The sequence below is a fragment of the Carettochelys insculpta genome, chromosome 4 (genome assembly GCF_033958435.1).
Source record: "Carettochelys insculpta isolate YL-2023 chromosome 4, ASM3395843v1, whole genome shotgun sequence".
Classification (NCBI taxonomy): Eukaryota; Metazoa; Chordata; order Testudines; family Carettochelyidae; genus Carettochelys; species Carettochelys insculpta.
Genome location: NC_134140.1, coordinates 132435215 through 132455379, shown reverse-complemented (window position 1 = coordinate 132455379; position 20165 = coordinate 132435215). Strand labels below are relative to the sequence as shown.

At 47.2% G+C, this 20165-nt stretch overlaps 1 protein-coding gene across 1 annotated transcript in view; it reads right to left on the bottom strand.

Moving 5' to 3' along the window:
- Positions 1–8755: 8755 nt before the first annotated feature.
- The window catches only part of LOC142012933 (transmembrane protease serine 11C-like), a 49675-nt gene continuing 38265 nt past the window's right edge, over positions 8756–20165 (bottom strand). Inside the window, exons 7-10 of the mRNA XM_074993980.1 lie at positions 17992–18178; positions 16853–17112; positions 15710–15852; positions 8756–8917 (exon numbers count right to left, since the gene is read on the bottom strand). Of these exons, the coding sequence (XP_074850081.1) occupies positions 8756–8917; positions 15710–15852; positions 16853–17112; positions 17992–18178 (752 nt within the window). The remainder of the gene's footprint in view (positions 8918–15709; positions 15853–16852; positions 17113–17991; positions 18179–20165) is intronic.

Genomic DNA, 20165 nt, shown 5'->3' with positions numbered 1-20165 from the left:
CCCAGGCCACACCTTGGACACTGCTCTGGCCCCAGGCCCTGCACCCCACCGTGCTCAGTGCCCCAACCCCAGCCCCTGAACCTACCCCCTTTCAGCATTCCAGGCATGAGGCTCAGCTCCATGCAGTGCCTTAGCTTCAGTACTGCATCTAGTCTGGACACAGCCCCAACCACTGCACAAGCCCCTACAGGACCCTAGGTCCCAGAGCTACCCAGCCCTGTCCAGTGCCCCAGTGCCCATGCAGTCCCACCCCTTCCCAGAGCTCTGTCCGCAGCAGCCAAGCCCTAGTTCCTAGACAGAGCTCTCCTTCCCCACCATCCAGCTCCTACACCAAGGCCTATACACCAGTGTCCCCAGCCTCTAGCTTCCTCAGATAGGATCCTGCCTTCACCAACATCCACACAGAAGCCCAGTGACAGAGGTCCCCTACCTCACACAGCAAGTCGAATCCCATAGAGGCACCTTACCACCTCCCAGCCCTTCCACATAACCAGCTCTACTCCGCAGAAGCCCCTTGCCACTCAGCAGCCCATAGAAAGCCATCCTCACCCTCAGATGCCCTTTGCAGCCACACCCAACTACCCCCTGTAATATGTGGATGGGGAAGGGGGCTGAATCTGAGAAGTATGTTCACCCCGATAGAGCCACTTAACTCCCAGAATTAGTTTTGCGCATGTACATGTAAGGAATATATTGCATATGTAAGGAATGTGGCAGCAGGAACGCAATGCTGCTGAAGGCTGGGAGGAATGTGTCTCCCAGAGATCATCTGCATGAGAATGCAAAGGTATGCATGTGTGATACCTTTCAGGCAAAGCCTAATGGGTAGCAAGTAAGACATAAGATTTTGTCTATTGTAAACACATTGTTGTAAAATCACAATTTATGCTGACACTCAGTGTGGGAGTTGTGGGACCTCACCAATGCCCTGGGTTGTTGTGGGGGACAGTGCAGTTGCCATAGCTGTGTAAGACATTGATTACACAGGGCTCCCTAGTTTAAAACATTGTAAGGTAATAGGGCAGGGATATTGATCAAACTAGCTTGGTGAGTGCTTTGGTTTGGTTTGGTTTGGTTTCAAGTATCCGAGGGGTAGCTGTGTTAGTCTGGATCTGTAACAGTAATGACAAGTCTTGTGGTACCTTATATACTACCAGGAAAGTTTTGAGCATGAGCTTTTGTGAGCACAAACTCACTTCATTATGCTTTGGCCATTCAGTTATAAGCCTAGCTTGACTAGTTTTTCTTGTCTGTTGAAAGATAGGGTTGGATGCTTAGGTTTTTGTGAAACTCCCCACTGGAGGTATGAAGAGCTCACCATACAGAGCTGAAATCACAGGGATCTGCCTCAGGGTAATCCCCAGCAGATGCTGGTGGGTGGCTGGTAGGAGTGGTGGATGCTGGCAACTGGCGGACGGCCGGTAGGCAGAGCAGCAGCAGATGATAGCAACTGGTGGGTGGCAAGTAGGAGGAGTAGCCAGTGGCTATCAGGTGGCAGTCAGTGGGATGCTGCAGACAAGTGGACAGCTAGTACTGCCCTGGATATGTATCTGTGGGCTCTGGGTCCGGGACTGCACTGCGAGAGGTACACCCTGTAACGGTCTGGGGGGTAAAGGCCAAGAGCCTCAGCAAGCGACTTGGTTATATAGTGTATGGGGAGGGTATCTTATTAAGGGGGTTTGTCTCTCCTTTGCTTAGATATACTGTATATGTCACTGTGAACTTGGGGTAGGTTATGGTCATCAAATAAGCTGTTTCTATCCTAGACTCTGTGCTTGCGGTGTGGGGAGAACGGCCTTACAGGCATCCAGCAAGTGGAGTGAGATTGTCCCAGGCCACTGGGTGGGGGCTCGAGCCAGTTGGTTGTAGCCTTGACAGGAGCCCCCTAGGAGCTGAACCTGGCCCTTCTGGCAGGCACCTGGCATTAATAGAAGGGTTACACATAGACAGTGTGACGTTACATCCCACCTGTAAGCCTTTAAAGATACTTTAAAGATGCAGGTCTGGAATTTAGAGTATATCCCAGCAGGAATGGTGAGTACTTTTTAACACAGAGTACTTTGGAGTCGAAGACCCTGGTCCCACAATGAACTCCATGCAGAGGCCTGATCACCTGTGGGGTGAGGGGAGTCCAGCTGATCTCTCTGCTAAGTGAGATGGAGCTACACCGTCCACCCAAGAGTCTGAAAATCCAGACTGCAGTGAGACTCCGCATGGCAAAACATGGTTGAGAGAGTGAGCAGGGTCCAAACACACCCAACAGCCCAACTCCCAGTGCAGGCCTGGGTGGCCACCTTCCCCAGTCAGTGGGACCCTTGTATTGCCCTCGTGCTAGATCCCAAGGACCCCCTGCTGCTGTCCCTGTCTGGGTTGCTGCCACCGTCTTCTTCTGTATTGTGTCAGCTGGAAGGTGGTTTCGTCCTCTGTTCCACATCCCCTCAAAGAGGGCCACGGGGGAAAACCAGGCTCAAGGGGCCCCAACCCTTCAAAGATTTACATATTCTTCACTTTATGCACTGTGAGTGATACCAATGACTGAAACTGCTGTGCTCACAATGTGTATAAGCATACAAATAGGTCGGCAGGATCAGGGTCAGAGTTCCCACCACCCAGCCTTTATTTCTCAGGCAAAATGAATGGGACAAGGAAAGAAATTTCTCAGGTGACCACTAGAGGACACCAAACTTCTAAATTGGGTGATGGGCGAGAGAGAGAGAGCAGGGCAGCTGTTCTAGATGAGATTCAGAAACAAAAGGCACAAGTGAGATACTTTATTTACTTGCTTGCTCCAAATAATATCTATTAAAATGGGAAAATACAAGGATAAAACATCACTATTTTATTTTTTGATTGGAACCTGGGTGTTCGTCCTCATTGCAGGTATGTAATATGAATGAGAGAGACATGAACACATTAGAATCGAAGTTTCGGTTTATACACAAAGCTGTTCCAGTTTAACTGAAGGTGTGATTTTAATACTAGTTTAATTAAACTGCTTCAGCATTGTGTATCACCACCCCGATTTTACAGTTTTACAGGAAACAGCCAGATTGGTCTAACCAACTCTAAACCAATGTAAGGAAGTGCAGACAAAATTCGCACCAGTTTAAAATGTGGTGAAGTGCACCAATATGGTTTGGATATACATACAAAATACAGCATGCAAACCAATGATGAATAACTCAGTGGACACATGAAACGCCAGATGACCAGGTGAGGGAATGCTCACCCAGAGAGGCAGCATTTTAAAGTTATAACATGAGCACTTGTGCAGGTGGAGTTCACAGAAGTGTAGTTGGGGAGCTATTTTAAAGAAGAGAGTCTGAGATGCTTGCCACTCCTCAGGTGGGGTTCAGGTATGTGGTGAAGCAAGCATGGGAGGAGAATGCAAAGGGAGTGTTTTAGGCATGAGGTGATGACTGAGTGAAATGGGAATAAAAAGAAGTTGCGAGAATAACACAAAGGCAACAAAAGCTGTCCTGTAGAGACAGGTACAGGAATATTCCCAAATAGCAGATTATTAACTTCAGCATTCTCTTTGTCTTTAATTACTTCCTTACCTACAAGGGGATGTGTTTAATCCTTATCAGCTTACATGACAAGTGACAAAGGCTGGGGTAAAAATTTACCAATAAAGTGTGGCCTGAAATATAAGCATCACACGTTTTACTGCTTCACTTGTATCGTTTTATCTTTACATCCCATTTGCTCATGTATTTCCTATAGCTCTCTGATACTGAGCTACTAAAACCCTGTATGTATCTGATTTTTTCACCCATTATATTATATAACACTGTCATGTACTGTATGATGTGCCAGAAAGAAAGGGGAAAGCAAGTTGTATTTTTGGTACTGCAGCCAGTAGCCAATACAAACAAAATCTTTTACCTAAGTGCTAATGTTTCATAGGCTGGCAAAAGCTTAAATTTACAATCACAACAAAGCAGAGCACCTGGCTTCATGAAAGTAAATAAAAACATTGTCTGGAAGTCAATAAAGCAGCTGGTGGGGTTACGTAACTGAGCTTTAAGGTACTGTACGACCTTGTTTTCAGCACATTGTGGGTTGAGCACATCTGTTTTGCAATAGCTGAAGGCTGGTTTCTTAGAACACTGCACTTCAGCCTGTGCCCCACAAATATGTTTTAGGCTTCAGTGGGTGAAATTCTGTGTTTAAGCTGCTCCCTTGCTAGTTGGCTGGAGCCAATGTACATGCTGGAAGGCAGAATTTTAATGAATGGGTATTAGGTATCCAAATCTCTTGGGTGGCATTGAAAGCATCAGGCTCCATGTTTGATTTTTGTTCCTGAACGTTGCCTGTACTATCTACAGGACCTCCTCTCACCCTAAGTATCAGAGGTCCTCAATCATCAATATATTTATCCTTGCAACACTCTGCCTGATAAAATTCATAGAGGAACCAACCTATTCCACAAGGTTAATCTGCTGGATTTTCCACCCGATCACACATTTGGGATGGTGTTCATGTAAGCTGGGCATTTGTGCAGCTGTTCAGGAGAGACTCAAATGCTGTCCACCCATGGCTAAGTTTTTTTTCCTAGTGGTGGGGGACATTTGCACATGTCTCAGTGTACATAAAATTTATTCTGCACCTGGAAGGCAAAGACTGGAGGGAGCATTGCTGTGAAGTGTTTAGTACACACTTTCATGGAGCAAGCACAAGGTTTAGACCTTAGCATTCACATATCTCATGATCTTGGGAAGCGGTGCTGATAGCTGCCATGTGCTTCGGGGCAAGGTGAGAGGAGGGCCTGACTCTATGTCCTGAAAGGAAAGGGGCTGAGGGCAGTCATCTCTCAGTGCCACCCAGACTGCGGCACTGAGCCATCCCTCACCACTCCCTCCCACAGACAGAGCAGCACTGGAGTGGCACTTCAAAGGGGTCCTGAGCTCCAGACACCACCGCTGCCAAAGAAGCAGCAGCAGCCAGAGCTCCAGGCCCCTTTGAAATGCCAAGCCCAGGGGCAACTGCCCCCTTTGCAGCCTCGTCCCCAGCCCCAGCCCCAGCCCTAGCAGTGGGCCTGCTCTTGGGAAATCTGATAAAGAGCAGGGCCCTTTGCACCAGTTCCCTGCACATCCACGCTGCCTTCTGGCTTAGTACAACACTCTCTTAGGGGACAACTCTACCACATCAGCTGCTGCCTGCAGCCCAGGAATCTTCTTCTGAGGTTGCGTGTGGCTTCCACAGGAGAATGGCCTCTAGAGAAAAGTCAGCACCGTCTAAAACTGCGTACATTTGTGAGGACTCAGAGCTTGATTTCAGAGAGTACAATGCATGAACTTTGGAAGCTTAGCCAAACCTTTGGAAGTGTAAATCTCTTGGGAAATGTATGGAATAGCTAGAAATATCCTGTGGACAAGTTTTTTCCAAGCCCTGAAGCAGGACATGTACAACTTGTTCAAACCTTAACAATGTTCTAAATTCAGACAGGCACTCAGGTTGATTCACTAGTAGCATGTGTAGAACGGTGCTTCTGTCTGGCTTGTTCCTGAGTAAGGTGGAGAGCCTTGCTCCCAGTAACAGCAACGAAGAGTCCTGTGGCACCTTATAGACTAACAGAAAAGTTTTGAGCATGAGCTTTCGTGAGCTCAGACTCATGTGCTCACGAAAGCTCATGCTCAAAACTTTTCTGTTAGTCTATAAGGTGCCACAGGAGCCTTCGTTGCTGTTACAGATCCAGACTAACACGGCTACCCCTCCGATACTTGCTCCCAGTAGGTGCTTTGGTTTCTCACATCTGAAGTAATAAATGTTTCCTTTCCCATGTCCAAAAGGAGCTTTTATAATATATGCGTGTGCGCGCGCAGGCGCACACACACACACACACACACACACACTTTCAGTATAAGTTTGGAACCAGTTAGTTATGGATTATACAAGCTGAGTTTGAGGCACAAAATAATTCCCCGCCCCCCCAGGTACAAGTGAGAGCCCTGGCCCTTTTTGCCACCTGCTTCTCACCTGCACCCCAGTAGTTAAGTGAAGAGGAGGTGCAAATCAGATACAAGCCCAGAAAAGTAGGAGCAGATTTTACAGACACGGGGGAAAATGCAGCCCATGATATTTTAGGCTCCATCTGTGCTAGGCAAAGAAAGTTGACTACAGATACACAATTCTAGCTATGGCCATTGCGTAGCTAAAAATCGACATATCAGTGCTCAGCTAACTTGGCTGTCTATACTGGAGACGGTCAACAGGAGAATTTCTCCCAACCACCTCCCCTACTCCTTGTATCTCACAAGGAGTATAGGGGTCAACAGCAACCTCTGAAAGGTCAATTTGCTCATCCATGCTAGATGCACAAAATCCAACCCTGGAAAAAAATTGCCCGAGTGGATCAATCTGCCCAGATAGTGCAGACACAGCCTGAGCCATCTTCTTTTATTATATAACCTGCTGTTTCTTCTGAGATGGGAAATTGTTTCCCTCTGTTGTTCCATATCAACAGTGGAGGCAGTGCACAATAACTGAAAACACTGTTCCCAGAAACCCTGCTGGAATCCCCATCAGGTCTCTCCACTGAGTACTGTATGTGGCCCAGAATGACTTCTTAGCTTAAAAGCAGCAGCAACGCAAAAGAGCATGAGTAGCAACCTTTGTCAATAAGTGAGAGACCTGCATGTCTGAAGACACCTTTTGCATTTTACTAGGAGAGGGAAAAATCTTTTATAATGACATGACAAAACAGAATAGAAATACCACAATTTAAAGCGTAGAAATTCACTTCACATATTGCATACATTTCATTCAGCCCAGTACAGGGAAACCCTCTCACCACTAATAAAATATCTGAAATTAAGCCAAGAATTTTTAAAAATGGGGACCTAGAATTTAGGCTCCTAAATCCATAGTTAGACACTCAAGTAAATGCTTTGACCTTTCATAAAATGCTGAGTAGCCTGCAACTCCCATTAGCTTCATTCATCAAGGGCCACTGTTAATTTTGGGTGAGAAGGAATAGACGTGGGATGGAAAAGGAAGCTGGTAAATCTGAAGAAATCTTCAGTTGTGAGGGATTTGCGGTGTCTCTCAATTCCCATGGAGATCCTCTGTATTTTATACCACCTGTTGCTTCTCCTGGCCAATCAGAGACAGGAGCAAGAGCAACAGCCTCACTTTGGTGCACTGATGTGACAGAGATGAGTCCCACAGGGATTTGGAGGTGAGCGTTATGTGCCTGGGATTATGCATAAGCACTTGAAGGAGTGGGCAGTAAAGTTCTCGTGCTGGGCAGAAGGGGCATTTGCTTTTGAAGACTTCTAGACTACACTTAGCATGTAAAATTATCCTCTAGTTGTAGCCTTCTGAGTCAAGATCGCAGTCATCCTTGGCTGGGATAAATCCAGCAGGTGCAGCAGGAAGCAAAGCACCCAGTTCTTTCTTTTCAGTGAACCAGAGGCTCAGGAATGGCCATGATCCCTTTACTTAACATACTAATTTATGGTGAACATTTGTCCCCTTTTTGCAAACATTCAGATGAGAACATGAGCAAGAAAGGCAGGGAGGTCTTTCCTGCTATCTGACTTTCCTTACGGTTCTTAACATAATAATAATCAATAATAAACTGCATTGTTTTGCACATTAAGCACCAAAAATAGGATACTCTAGAGTGTTTTGGCCTTTCACGTCCATCATGCAGGTAGAGAGAAGGCATACTAAGAGGTATACTAAGAGAGCTGCAGCAGGCTACTGCGATAAAGATTTTTTAAAAAAAATTAAAGATAATCTGTGCTTCACTGACTCCACTGAGTTGCTAATAAAAATATAATTCGTAGCAGCATGGCAGATTCCCCTCCCCCTGCTCCCCACCGCCCAGCCAAGGACCTACTTTTAAAACCACTGAAATCCTCCTTCATTTTAACAAAGTCTTCCCCTTAGTCCTGGTTTTGTGACTTTCCCAGACTCAGAAGATTTCTGACTGGCCTCTGGGGACCATTAGATTTTCTAGTGAGCTACAAAACTCCCTCCAAATTTCTTCGCAGCAGCCTTGACTGCTAAGTAGCATTGTATCTAAATTACGTGCTCCCTGGTACAGCCCTACTTCTTGTTGCAGAAGTAGGTAGTCCTGCCTGCCTTTGGTCCCAGCACAGTTCTGAGGTCAGCAGTGATGTTGCAGTTTAGGATTACAGGCGGTAGCCTAGCGTCTGGACTCCGCACTGCCAAGTTCTACACTCCGGTTTATTGCTAATCCTCCTCATTCCATGGTTTGGAGTGGGGGGAAGGCCAGGCCTCTCTCAGCAACTAAAGGGAAATGCCCCATGTCTTAACTGCAACTAGTGATTGGTGAAGTGTGCTGGTAGGATTTGAAAGGAGGAGCTGTCCAGGCTTGCTTGGCTCAAATGAAAGTAGCAGCTAAGACTTTGGGCCCCAGTGGAAGAGAAGGGGGCAGCAAGGCTGGGGGAATCCTCAGACCTGGGAACCGGTAAATCCCCTTTCCTTGGAAAGGTACATACACATTTTAACTAGTAAAATAAATAAATCAGCAGCTTTTGCATTTGTTTCATGGGGTGTGGTCCTCTCCTCCAATGGGCCCAGCTCACAGTATGAAGAGGAGTATGAAGAGGAGGCAGGTGATCTCACACATTGGTGTAAGTTCACAAGGGTTCTCAGCTCCAGCGAGGAACTGACCAATACTACATGGGGATATACGATTGAAAGGACACTTTGTAGAGTAACAAATGAGTATGCCTGCATACAGCCTGTGTAGCTTAGGCTAGTTGTGACTTCTGCTGCATTAGAGGCCAGTTTTTGAAGTGATCCAGTCCCGGTAGTAAGTTACTCTTGTGTAGACTCCTGGCTTATTCGGTTTAGCACATTCATGTCCCCAGCTCACTATTCCCACAAGGTACCACATGCCTCTAGAATCTGGAGTAACCAGTGGCCCACCAGAGTCACCCTAGGAGAGGAGGAAAAAAAAAGAAAAAAAATCAATGCTTCCAAAAGGAAAATATAGCTCACAGACAATCAGCTACACAAGGGAACAGCTTCCTTTGAAGGAAGATGGAACATGAGCATTATTTAAGTAATGATCATCAACACGGAATATAGTAATTTTCCAAAAACTAGGAGTACATCTACAGTGCAAACGAAGGTGTGATTGCAACACAAGTAGGCATACACATGCTGGTTTTAATTTAGTTGGCATGGTTAACAGCAGTAATGAAGATGCAGAAGCCAGCATGGGCCAGCAACTAGGATAGGTATCCACAGTACCTGGTGGAAACAAGAAATAGTCGTCCTGTGGCACCTTATGGACTAACAGACTTATTGGAACATAAGCTTTCGTGGGCAAAGACCCACTTCGTAAGATTCATGGAGTGGACATTCCCTGTGCCTGGTGGGTTTATACTGGAATAACTAACCTGGGCCAAAGCCTTTGATGCCGTATTTGCACTACTACTCTTGTCAACACTAGAGACTAAAGCTGAAATGGACTCTCTTACTGTGCTAGTCACACCTTCATTTGCAGTGCAGACTTCCCTACATGACAAGCTGCTTCTGCTTCTTTACCTGCCATGGACTTTCCCTACCATTTTCTGTGGTTTTACAATCCCATTTCCCAATTAGATTTTTAGGCTTCTCTAGCTCATCAGGGAAACCTGGCTAAGGGCTTAATCTCTAGCCCAGTGAAGTCAGAGAGGGTCTTTCAGGGGAAAACAGTAAAGCAGCTATATATTAAGTGCTGTCAAATGCCCACAGCAAAGAGAACAAGAACAATATTGTTCTTGCAATCTTTTTCCTACTAAATAATCACAGGTGCTAGTAGTAGCAGGCAGTCCGTCGTGTCCGACAATGACATCTTCAGCTTGCATTGGCTCATCGGTTGTGGACTCGCATGTGCCTGAGGAGTCCAAGCTTTGAACGGCATGGGCATTCACAGTGGGGGCAAGGGAATTGTCCTGGCTCTGTTGGTGTGGCTGCTGCTGTTGCTTTCTTCCTCTCACAAGCATCAGTGAGACATATGCATCACTGCTCTTCAAAGTTGTCATACGCATGTTGTACGAGGGCATGCCAGCCTTTTGGGTCTTTTGCATGCTGCTCTAGCTGATCTGGTTTTAAACCAGCATGAGCAATGTTGGCCTTGATGCAGTCTTTATGCCTCTTGCGAGCCCCACCTTGATTCATTTTGCCATGGGAGAGTTCACCCTAGAGGAGTTGCTTAGGGATTCTTGACTCCTCCATTCGTATGACGTGCCCTGTCCAGCGAAGCTGGGCTTTCAGAATCATGGCTTCGATGCTCGTGGTTCCTGCTCTGTCCAGGACTTCCAGGTTCATAACTCTGTCCTGCCATCCAATGTGCCATATTGACCTCAGGCTGCATGCGTGGAAGCCTCCAGCAGTTTTATATGTTTTCTGTACAAGGTGCAGCTTTCACAGACATACAGAAGACTGGTCAGGACTACAGCCTTGTACACTTTCAGTTGAGTAGACTACCGCATATTGTGCTCATTCAGCACTCGCGCTCTCAGATGTCCTAGTGCCCGGCTGGCCTGGCAGATTCTGGCATTGATTTCTTTGTCAAGGGAGCCATCATTGGCTATCACACTGCCAAGGTACTTGAACTCCTCTACTGTTTTTAACTCCATTCCTTCAATAAAGACTGAAGCGGGGAGAGCAGCAGATCCTGGAGCAGGTTGAAACAGCACCTGGGTCTTTCCTAGGCGGGTGGTCAAACCAAAGAGGCGAGTGGCATCAGCAAACTTGTTGACGATGAGCTGGAGATCAGATTCCTTGTGTGCTGTAAGCGCCCAGGCGTCAGCAAAAAGGGCTTCAAGGATGAGCCTCTCAAGTGTCTTGGTTTTAGCATTCAGATGATGAAGATCGACAAGTGACCCATCAAGTCCGTACTTTATGTAGACTCCACGGTCCAGGTCCCTAACTGCGTGGCTGAGGACACACATGAAAAAGAGGTTGAATAACACTGGGGCCAGCACACACCCTTGCTTCACACCACTGGATATCTCAAATGGATCTGAGGACTCGCCATTCGAAAGAACAAAGCCAGTCATGTCACCGTGGAACAGGTGTATGAGGTTAACGAATCTTCTCAGGCAGCCAAGTTTTGACAGGATAATCCACAAGGGTTCTCTGTTGATGGTGTCAAACTCCTTGGTCAGGTCTATAAAGACAGCGTACAGATCCAAGTTCTGCTCTATGCACTTTTCCTGGACTTGACGAACAGCAAAGATCATGTCAATGGTGCTGCAGCCTGGGTGAAAACCACACCGTGCCTCTGGTAGGTTCTCCTCTGAGATGCTGGTGATCAGACGGTTGAGGATGACTTGAGCCAAGATCTTCCCAGCAGTACAGAGAAGGGAGATGCCCCGGTAATTTCCACAGTCAGCTTTGTTGCCCTTGTTCTTGAAGATCGAGATGATTGTGGCATCCTTAAAGTCTTTGGGCATGTCGTCTTCTTCTTCTCAGAAGCTGATCAAGATGTTGTGAAAGGCTTCAAGTGACACTGGTCCTCCGCTTTGAAAATTTCAGCAGGGATACCGTCCATCCCAGGGGCTTTGCCAGAGCTGGTCTGGCTGATTGCCTTTTAGACCTCATCCATTGTAGGGGTCAGGTCAGGACTGTCTATTGTGGGTTTCTGAGGGATCTGGTCTAGGGCCACAGGGTCAACAATGGAGGGTCTGCTGAGAAGGCTGCTGAAGTGCTCTCTCCACCTATTGTTAACGCTGTTCTTCTCCCTCAGAAGGGTCATGCCATCTGCAGACAGGACAGGTGTGGCACTTGGCTTTGAAGGTCCATACATAGCTTTGATAGCACTGAAGAACATCTTGGGGTTCTTGGTGTCAGCGTAGTATTGGACTTCACCAGCTTTACTCTCCCACCACTCATCTTGCATTTTGCGAAGTGCTGTTTGCGCCTGGCTCTGAAGGTGTTTGAAATGATCACGTTTGAAGATTGAGAACTGATCGTTTTGCCATAGCAGAAATGCGTTCTATTTTTCCTTCAAGATCTTCATGATGGCTTCGTCATTTTCATCAAACCAGTCGTGGTGAACTCTCTTTTTCAGTCCTAGCGTTGACTTGGCTGACTCCATCACTAGGGTTTTGAACTGGTCCCACTTTTGTGTTGGGTCTCCAGTCAGAGGTCCATGGGACGTCAGCACTTTGTCAAGGCAGGCTGCGAATTTCTCATGATGACCAGTATGTTGCAACTTCCCGATGTTGGAGGAGGGTCTGACAACCCTGAACTTCTTGAGGTGCAGTGGTGTGATGTGCAGCATAAGGACTGATCTGACGAGTCGATGATCAGTCCAGCACTCAGCTCCCCTCATGGTCCTGGTGATCTCAACATTTCGAATGTCCCGCCTGCAACTGATGATATAGTCAATCAGGTGCCACTGTTTTGATCTCGAGTGCATCCATGTGGTCTTGTATTTATTGGCCTGCCTGAAGAGAGTGTTGGTAATCGTCAGGTCATTTTCTGCACACAAGCTCAGCAGAAGGCAGCTGTTGGCATTCATGTTACCAACACCATGATGCCCCAGCAACCCTTTCCAGGTCCTACAGTCCTTGCTGACCCTGGCATTGAAGTCACCCAACAGCAGAAGCTTGTCACTAGGAGGAGTTGCTTTCACAAGATGGTCAAGGTCCTCATAGAAACTTTCTTTTGCTTTGTCGCTGCTAGTCAGTGTGGGGGCAAAAGCACTGATGACTGTAACATGGTGAGAGGCGTTGAGAGGGAAATGGAGCTTGATCAGACGCTCACTGATGCAAGTTGGTAGGTCAGGAAGCTGGGGCAGAAGTGATGTCTTGATGGCAAGTCCCACTCCATGGATTGTCTTCATTTTCTGGCCTGCCTTTCCAGAAGAAAGTGTAACCACCTTTTGGTTTGCAGATGGAGCCTTCCTCTGCCAGCCTGGTCTCGCTCAGGGCGGCTATGTCAAGAATGTGCCAGTTCTCTTGCTACGAGGGCCGTTCTTCTCTCAGGCCTCACAGCATTCTCCCTGTCCAAGAAGGTGCAAATGTTCCATGCTGCAAATATCATCTTTCTTTTCACTGTTTTTCGACCGCTGTGAGGGTAAAACTGCCAGCTGCGGCATGCTGGCCATTTTGGTTGGGACAGGCAATGTTTGGGACACCTTTTCTAATCCCCTCTCTCATTTTGAGGGTGAGCAGTGCTGTTCCTGAAAAGGCCTGCTCAGTCGCCTGGGCTGCTGCTGAACTCCTCTGTCATCCCAGGGTCAGAGCTGAGTGACCAAAGTCCACAGGCCGTGTATGTGCAGGTTTGGAGCTATGACTCCCAGTGGTCATCTCCACCTGTCGCTTCGCCCCTCTGCCATCGCCGTAGGACTTTGAGGTAGACAGAAGTGATGAGAATGTGCAAAGAACCTGTGCGGGAGAATGCTTGAAGTGGAAAAGCCGTTGCACAGCGGCAGTTCCACTCTCTCGACCTCAGAAGCCTGGTTCCAGTGGTACGAAAACTCATCACAGCCGGGACTTCCTAGGCTGCAGCAGATGACCAGGCCATCTTCGGTGCCTTGTCATGCCCTTCGCTGTCCACAGAGCATTGCAGAACAGCCTTCCTGGTCATTGGATCTTGCTGTTGATCTCATCCGCCCAGTCTGCCGGGGCCGACTTTGCATGCTGGGATAGGCAATTCCCTATCTCATCGCAGGTTTCAGACCTGCCGGCTACCCTCACCTGGTTTAGCCCGCCTGTCGAAGCAGTTTGTCGGGGTGTGGCTGCTGCATGCTACAGCTTCTTGGAGCCACAGGTGAGAGCTGGGTGCCAGGTGAGGACCAAAGTTGCATGAACAGCCCCGAAGAGACATGACAAGTCCCTGCACCAGAGGTGCTACCCCTCCCTGGACACCCCAATCACAGGTGCTACTTGTTAACTATTGTAGGTTAAAAGGTTTAAGCTGATATTTCTTTAAATGTTAACACAATAACCCCCTGAGACTGTAAAATTCACACACACTGAATCGCAGCACACAGAAATCAGTGGTCTGGGAGGCTTACAGGATTTCAAGCCTGTTAGTTCTGTTGTAACAGTGACTATACTTCCCCTCCCCCTCACTGAAAGATATAAATAACTATACCCTTCAGTCTTTCTATGTGAGATAGCATGGGAACACAGCAACTAGTTTATCTGGGTGGAAGACATGTGGACCCTGATCCTGTAAAGATTTTTGCATATAGTAATTTCAGACACACTGAATTGAATGGGAATACCTGCATGCAAAAAGCCAAGCACTTGCAGAACTCTTTGCAGGATTGGGGCCAGAGTGGGAAACTGTTAAATATTTAGACCCAACATTTAGATGAACTTTTTAGACCCTTAATGCTCACAGAACTTTTAAAAAAATATTGCGACAGAGATCATTTTTGTTTGGACATCAGCATTTCCTGGCAGTCTTTGCACATCAAACATTTCAGCATCCCTTGTGCATCTCACTGTTTTAGACCAATTTTTAATTATCATTTCAACCAGTTTTCCTGGTACGGAAGCTGTCTCAATGCCCTGTAATTCCAAAGATCTGCCCTAGCTAGCACCTTTTTTAAAGGAGAGTCTGGAGAGGGGGCAATGTGCCTAAGGAATTGATTGTAATGAGCGATTGCTGAACCACTTCATTCCTAAACACCTTCAGGATTCTTGGATGGTGGAGCTCTAGTCCTGGCTGCTTGTTGCTGTTCAAAAATCTTTTCTCTTTCACTCGTCAGTCTGAGATGATGACTCACTCTTTTTTTTTTTTTAACTTACTTAAAGTTTGAAAAAAAAAAGGCAGGCCAGGTACTACACAGAATCACATCTACACAGTAGAAAGTAATTTATTCCTCGTGGGACAGATTGTCGTTGTTATGAAGGCCATTTTATGCCACTCTAACAATGTAAAAGGGCCTTAAAATAGGTATAACTCTAATCTTAATGAAGCTGTCATGACCAGCTCCAGCATATCCATTTACTCTTACATTAAAGACCCTTTAACAGAGCCGAACCTGTGGGTAGGTGAGAATCAGACCCACTTGCTCGCAGAAAACAGATCACTTGACCACAAGAAGTCAGTAGCTGCAGGGCTGGGGACAGAGGAAGGCTGACCCGGCAACATGGGGAAGCCAGGGAGAGGATGACGGGTGACAAGCTGGGCCGGCTGTGATGGGAGCTAACGAGCAGGCACAAGCCAACTTTAAATTACAAGTCTCCAGTTTGAGCTTATGTATTTGGATGGTTCACTTTTTAATTTTACAAGTATTGTCCTATTTCTGTTAATATGAGCTCTATGTGCTAAGGCACATGTAATAAATGTTTTATTTAGCACACCTCTTGGCCATTGTCAGGGTGGCTAATAGACTTCACTGTGCCCCTGCTAGCTGGATGGCTCCAGGCACCCAGAAAGGAAGTGGCCTCAGACAGAAGGGACAGGACTGGGCACTGGCCACACCCAGCCAGCCCTTTAGACTGCCCAGGGCTCTGGTGGTGATTTAAAGGCCCCAGTCCTCCAGCCACTGCTATTGCTACTGTAGCCGCAGCGGCCAGGAGGACTGGACCCTGTTAAATCTCCATTCCCCAGAGCAGCTGCCACCTTTGCCTTCTTCCGTCCCAATCCGTGAGCAGGCCTGGCCAAGAATCCAGGGATGGTTAATACCCAGTGTTAGTTAAGATCTGGAGATCACTGTATCGAATTATTTCAAGTGATTTTTCCAACTGGTTCTTACTTCTGAGCATAGACCTACCTGACAGGCATCTATTCCTCCTTCCAAGTATCCAGCACACAACATACCAGGTGTGATGATCCCATTGTACACCTCTTTCCTATTGCAAGTGTCTGGGTCTATGAGTTTCACTGTTGCTTCCCGGAGAACATTAGGACCCGGGCCTGAAGGGAAAAAACAAAACAACTTTTGGTATCTACAAATACAAATCCTTTGCGCTAACTGAGATGTGGAAAGAACATTTAGTATCTGTTCACGGGTGAGAGTGCTGGGCTGGGTTAACATGTCCTAGAGCTGCTACAGCTTGTGCCACGTTTCCTAGATTGAACTAATACCTGGGAGGAGTTGTACATACATTATGATCAACATCACTTTATAATAAGAACTTGAAAAGTTCCATAGTAAAGAGGCGTGAGTCACTGATCCAATGGCACCCTCTCATGTGAGGGCACAGAAGTTTTACCACTGTGGCGGGAGAGGAGGCTTACCGCAGTCTATTTACTCCTCAGTACAGTACGATAGAATGGTGCATGGGCTAATAATTTCAGCAGATGGCATGGAGCCAGGATGGCTTGGTTCTATGGCTAGTTGTGTTCTGACAGTGGCTGGGGAGGCCACCTATCTCCAGCTCAGTTAATATCGCCGCTACACAGCTTAGAATACGTATCTCATGAAGGTTTTGGGAAACCCCATCGTCGTATTCACTGTATGAGCAAATTTCTGGAGAGTACCGGCACTGAAGAGTTTGCAGTCTAAAATATAGGCAGTCCCAGCCTTAGGGCAGGATGAGCAAGGTGGTTGCTTTGGACCCTGCATCTTCAGGGTCCCATGTTCCAACTGACTCTAGCATCCACCGGCCAGGCCCCACTGATATCATGCTGCCTTGGGCCCCACCAGGCTGGCTCAGAATGTATGGACAGGAACAGAAAGTCAAACGCATTCTTAGTTTCAGGGGCTGACAGCTTTATCATTTTCCAACATTAGCAAGGCAACGTGGAATGTGTTTCTTATAGTTATATAAATCTATTAATTTTTTTGGCAAGGATTAAACCATACGTGGCTGTACAGGTGCTCTCACTTACACAGTTAGTTGGACTCATCGTTAATGTAAAGTACCCAATATTGGTTCTTTGTGGGGGTTTTTTAACAGGTGGAGGTACTCACGGCCATCATCTAGTGCTCCCCAGCCTGTGACGACAGCATCAGAATTATACGGGAAAGTCTGAGTTGAATCGGGCAGACAGACGTGATGAACGATATTCGTAAACTCTACTCGTTCTGAGAGTTTCACGACGGCTATGTCGTAGTTGTTCGCTGGATATTGGTACTTTTCATGCATGATAATAGCCTGGACATAGCGTTTAATTCTTGGAGGGTATAAGACGGTTCCAAAGGTAACACTCCAAACATGTGGGTTGCTTGATCTGGAAAAGATTAAAGAACTTTCTAGGTATTGAAGCTGCACAGACAAAGAACTCTAAACTTGGTCCAACATGTGCTGCTCAATACTGGCCCTATACTTCTCTACTAGATCCTCGGAAGATCTTGGCAGAATGGAAAATTAGGCCTCCACCACTCCATCTGTATTAGTCACTAACCAAATCATAAATGTGGTCAGGTAGCTTCCCAATAAACAAAGTGAACACAGCCCACGACAGCAGGTAACCAGAGGTGTTTGTCTTGCTGTTTGCTGACTCAGTCTATTCTAGTCTTTACACTGATTGCTGCAGCAGTCTTCAATAGCTCTGTGGCTGTTCATAAAAGCATAATGCCAACAGACCTGTGTTGCTGGCACTAGGGATAGAACCTGTAAGCGTAGGGTCTAAAGCCCTGCACTCTACCATGGGAGCTGAAGACCATGTGGCCCTCAGCTGGGGCTGCAGAGCAGAGACTTCACTCACCCTACTATGAGGTCTCAGTACCTCTGGGTACTGTAAAAGCAATGATGGAACCATCAAATTCTAACCTCTGCTCCAGGGAACAGCTCACACCCTTGTCCATAGAAAGAAATGCATAAAGGTGGCCTAAGGGCTCAAAATACGAATATTCGGGCCAACCTGTAATAGCACTGAGCCCTTCCTTTTGCTCTAGTTGAGCTTAGGCAGAGCACCCTTCAGAGCCTTTTCCTCAGGAGGAACTTCCTCAAGCTTCAAAGAGATTAGCCACAGCTCTGTGCCTGAAAGCTTGTAACATTCCTATGGCCTGTTCTGGGCTTCATGCTGGTTCTGAATGATGCATCATCTGATGTGCAAGTCAGAATGCACCACATCTCACTACAGCCTCTTGCCAAGCTGGGAACTTACTGTGCAAAGCAATGAGCTGCAGACACCAGCCACGTGTTGCTGACCAGCGTCGCTCCACAACGGTGAACATTGTTCTGCTGCAAACTCGCTTGCCAGGGCCAGTCACCAGGCTCCGCAGAAGACACCCCACCGACTACTCGGTTTGACGTTCGTACAGATTTTGATTTATTGCGCCGTAACCCACAGACTGTCAAAATGGGGAGAGAGAAAATAAGTACTAAGTACAATATACTAACTGCACCTAGTGATGCCTTAAGGCTCATGTACAAAACGTACCAGAGGAGAACATGCAATTAGATGCTGTAATGTCATAAAGTCAAACTCAAAACTCCTTGAAATTCAAGCTGTCCACACCCCCTGTCAAGTAAAAGCCTGAGAAAACAGGTGAGACTTGTGGAGTGCCACAGAAGTCAGCAAACTCAGACTCAGTTGCATGACTAAGGGGAGCAAATCTGGAGTTAAGAGCCTTTCACCATGCATTCCTCCCCCAGGGATGGTCTGTTTGAAGGTCGCAGCTGGTCTCAGTTGCTAGGATAAGAGGTTTCTCTCGGATAGGCAGGGCACACACTCTGTGGTATTTTTACAGAAGAAGCAGCACCTTGAATTGCAGCCAGACATGACTCGTAAAACAAGGCAACACATGGAGTTTGCATGCAAGGCTTTCTCGGTGAAACACTGCTACCAAAGTGCAGTTTGCACCAGTGGAAGTTTCCTAATAACACTTGAGTGTAGGCCCAAGAACAGCATGTGGTACTAATCCGAGCTGGAAGTGACAGTCTGTGGATAACAGAGTGAGGTGTGCACCTGGCAGGAAAGCTCTTTGCCAAGAGGAAATGAGGACGAGATTCTTGGTTTCTCATAGTTCTTGGAAATCCAGGAATAGCTGACAATCTGTCAGGCATAAGGCTCTCAGCTGCACCAGCTCGGTACTCCTGACACCCCAGTGAGCCAGCTAGGCTGCCTGACGGACTGACCAGGCTGATTAAATGGCTGAGAAAGCCAGAAGGCCAGCTCTTAAATGAGCACCAGGAGCTTGCTGGTTACTCACTTCACATGCCCACAGACACTTTGCCTCCCTGTGCTCCTTCCTCCAAGTTCTGCTCCAGCCCAGATCCTGCCCAGCATCCCGCCTTGTTCCCAACCTATCCCAGACTTGCCCCTGCCTTCCCCGATACCTGTATCTGGTTCTGACCCCCAGCTGACTCCCGATTCCAACTCCATCTCAACCTTTGCCTCTGGCATTCGCACTCTGCCTTCAGTTTCACCCTCAGCTCTGACTTCTGACACCAATCCTGTCTTGACCCCAGGCTCTGGAATTTGGCTTCCGATCGCTAGGCCTGACTCCCTCTCTGATTGCTAGGCCTGACTGCCTATCACCTCATCTCCGGACAGTTTGAGCAGCCCGAATTCTAAAACAGGATGAGGCTGAGAAGGGGTTCAGATCCGTAGCTTCTATAGATCCCTCCTGGCCTGTCTTTCCCTGCTAGAGATAAGGGCTGATTTACTGACCCTGCAAGCTCAAGTATCTGTCTGTAAGCCTAGTATACAGCACTGCCCCTGACTCCATTCCTCCGCTCCATCTGGACCATATGAGCTAAAGTTTCCCCTGCCTGATGAGTGGAACAGCGATTGGAGCACATCAGCTCCTCTTTCTGCTGCATCTGCAGTCACTCCCCACTGACCAGACAGGGTGGGGCTGACTGGGGAAGCTCTGGTCTGGCCATCCCCACTCTTAGAGAGAGTAAGCCCACTCCTGGGCCAACTTGAAGACTTCATTCAATGCATGACCATCATTTTGAGCATAGATAAGAGTCCACCTTTGGGCAATGCAGTCGTGTGGTAGCAGAGACTTAATGAATTAAGCCACACAGTTTCATCAGTTCAGTTTTAGCCTAAATGAAGTCACCTGGATGGATGATAAAACAATATCTCAGCCTCTTTGAAAAAGACCCTGGAAAGTCTTAAAAGGGAAATATCAAAACCGCACAGACATCAGCAACAACTCACCATGCTGAAATCACAGAGTTTTCATTTCTGCCCATCCCTAGAAGGAAAAGGTCAGCTACTCAGCCCATTGCAGTTGTTCCAAAATACCTTGACCTAAAACCAGGCTGAAAGGGATCCATGAATTCTGAGGACACTAGGTAAAACCAGAGCTCCTCGAGCCTTCACAG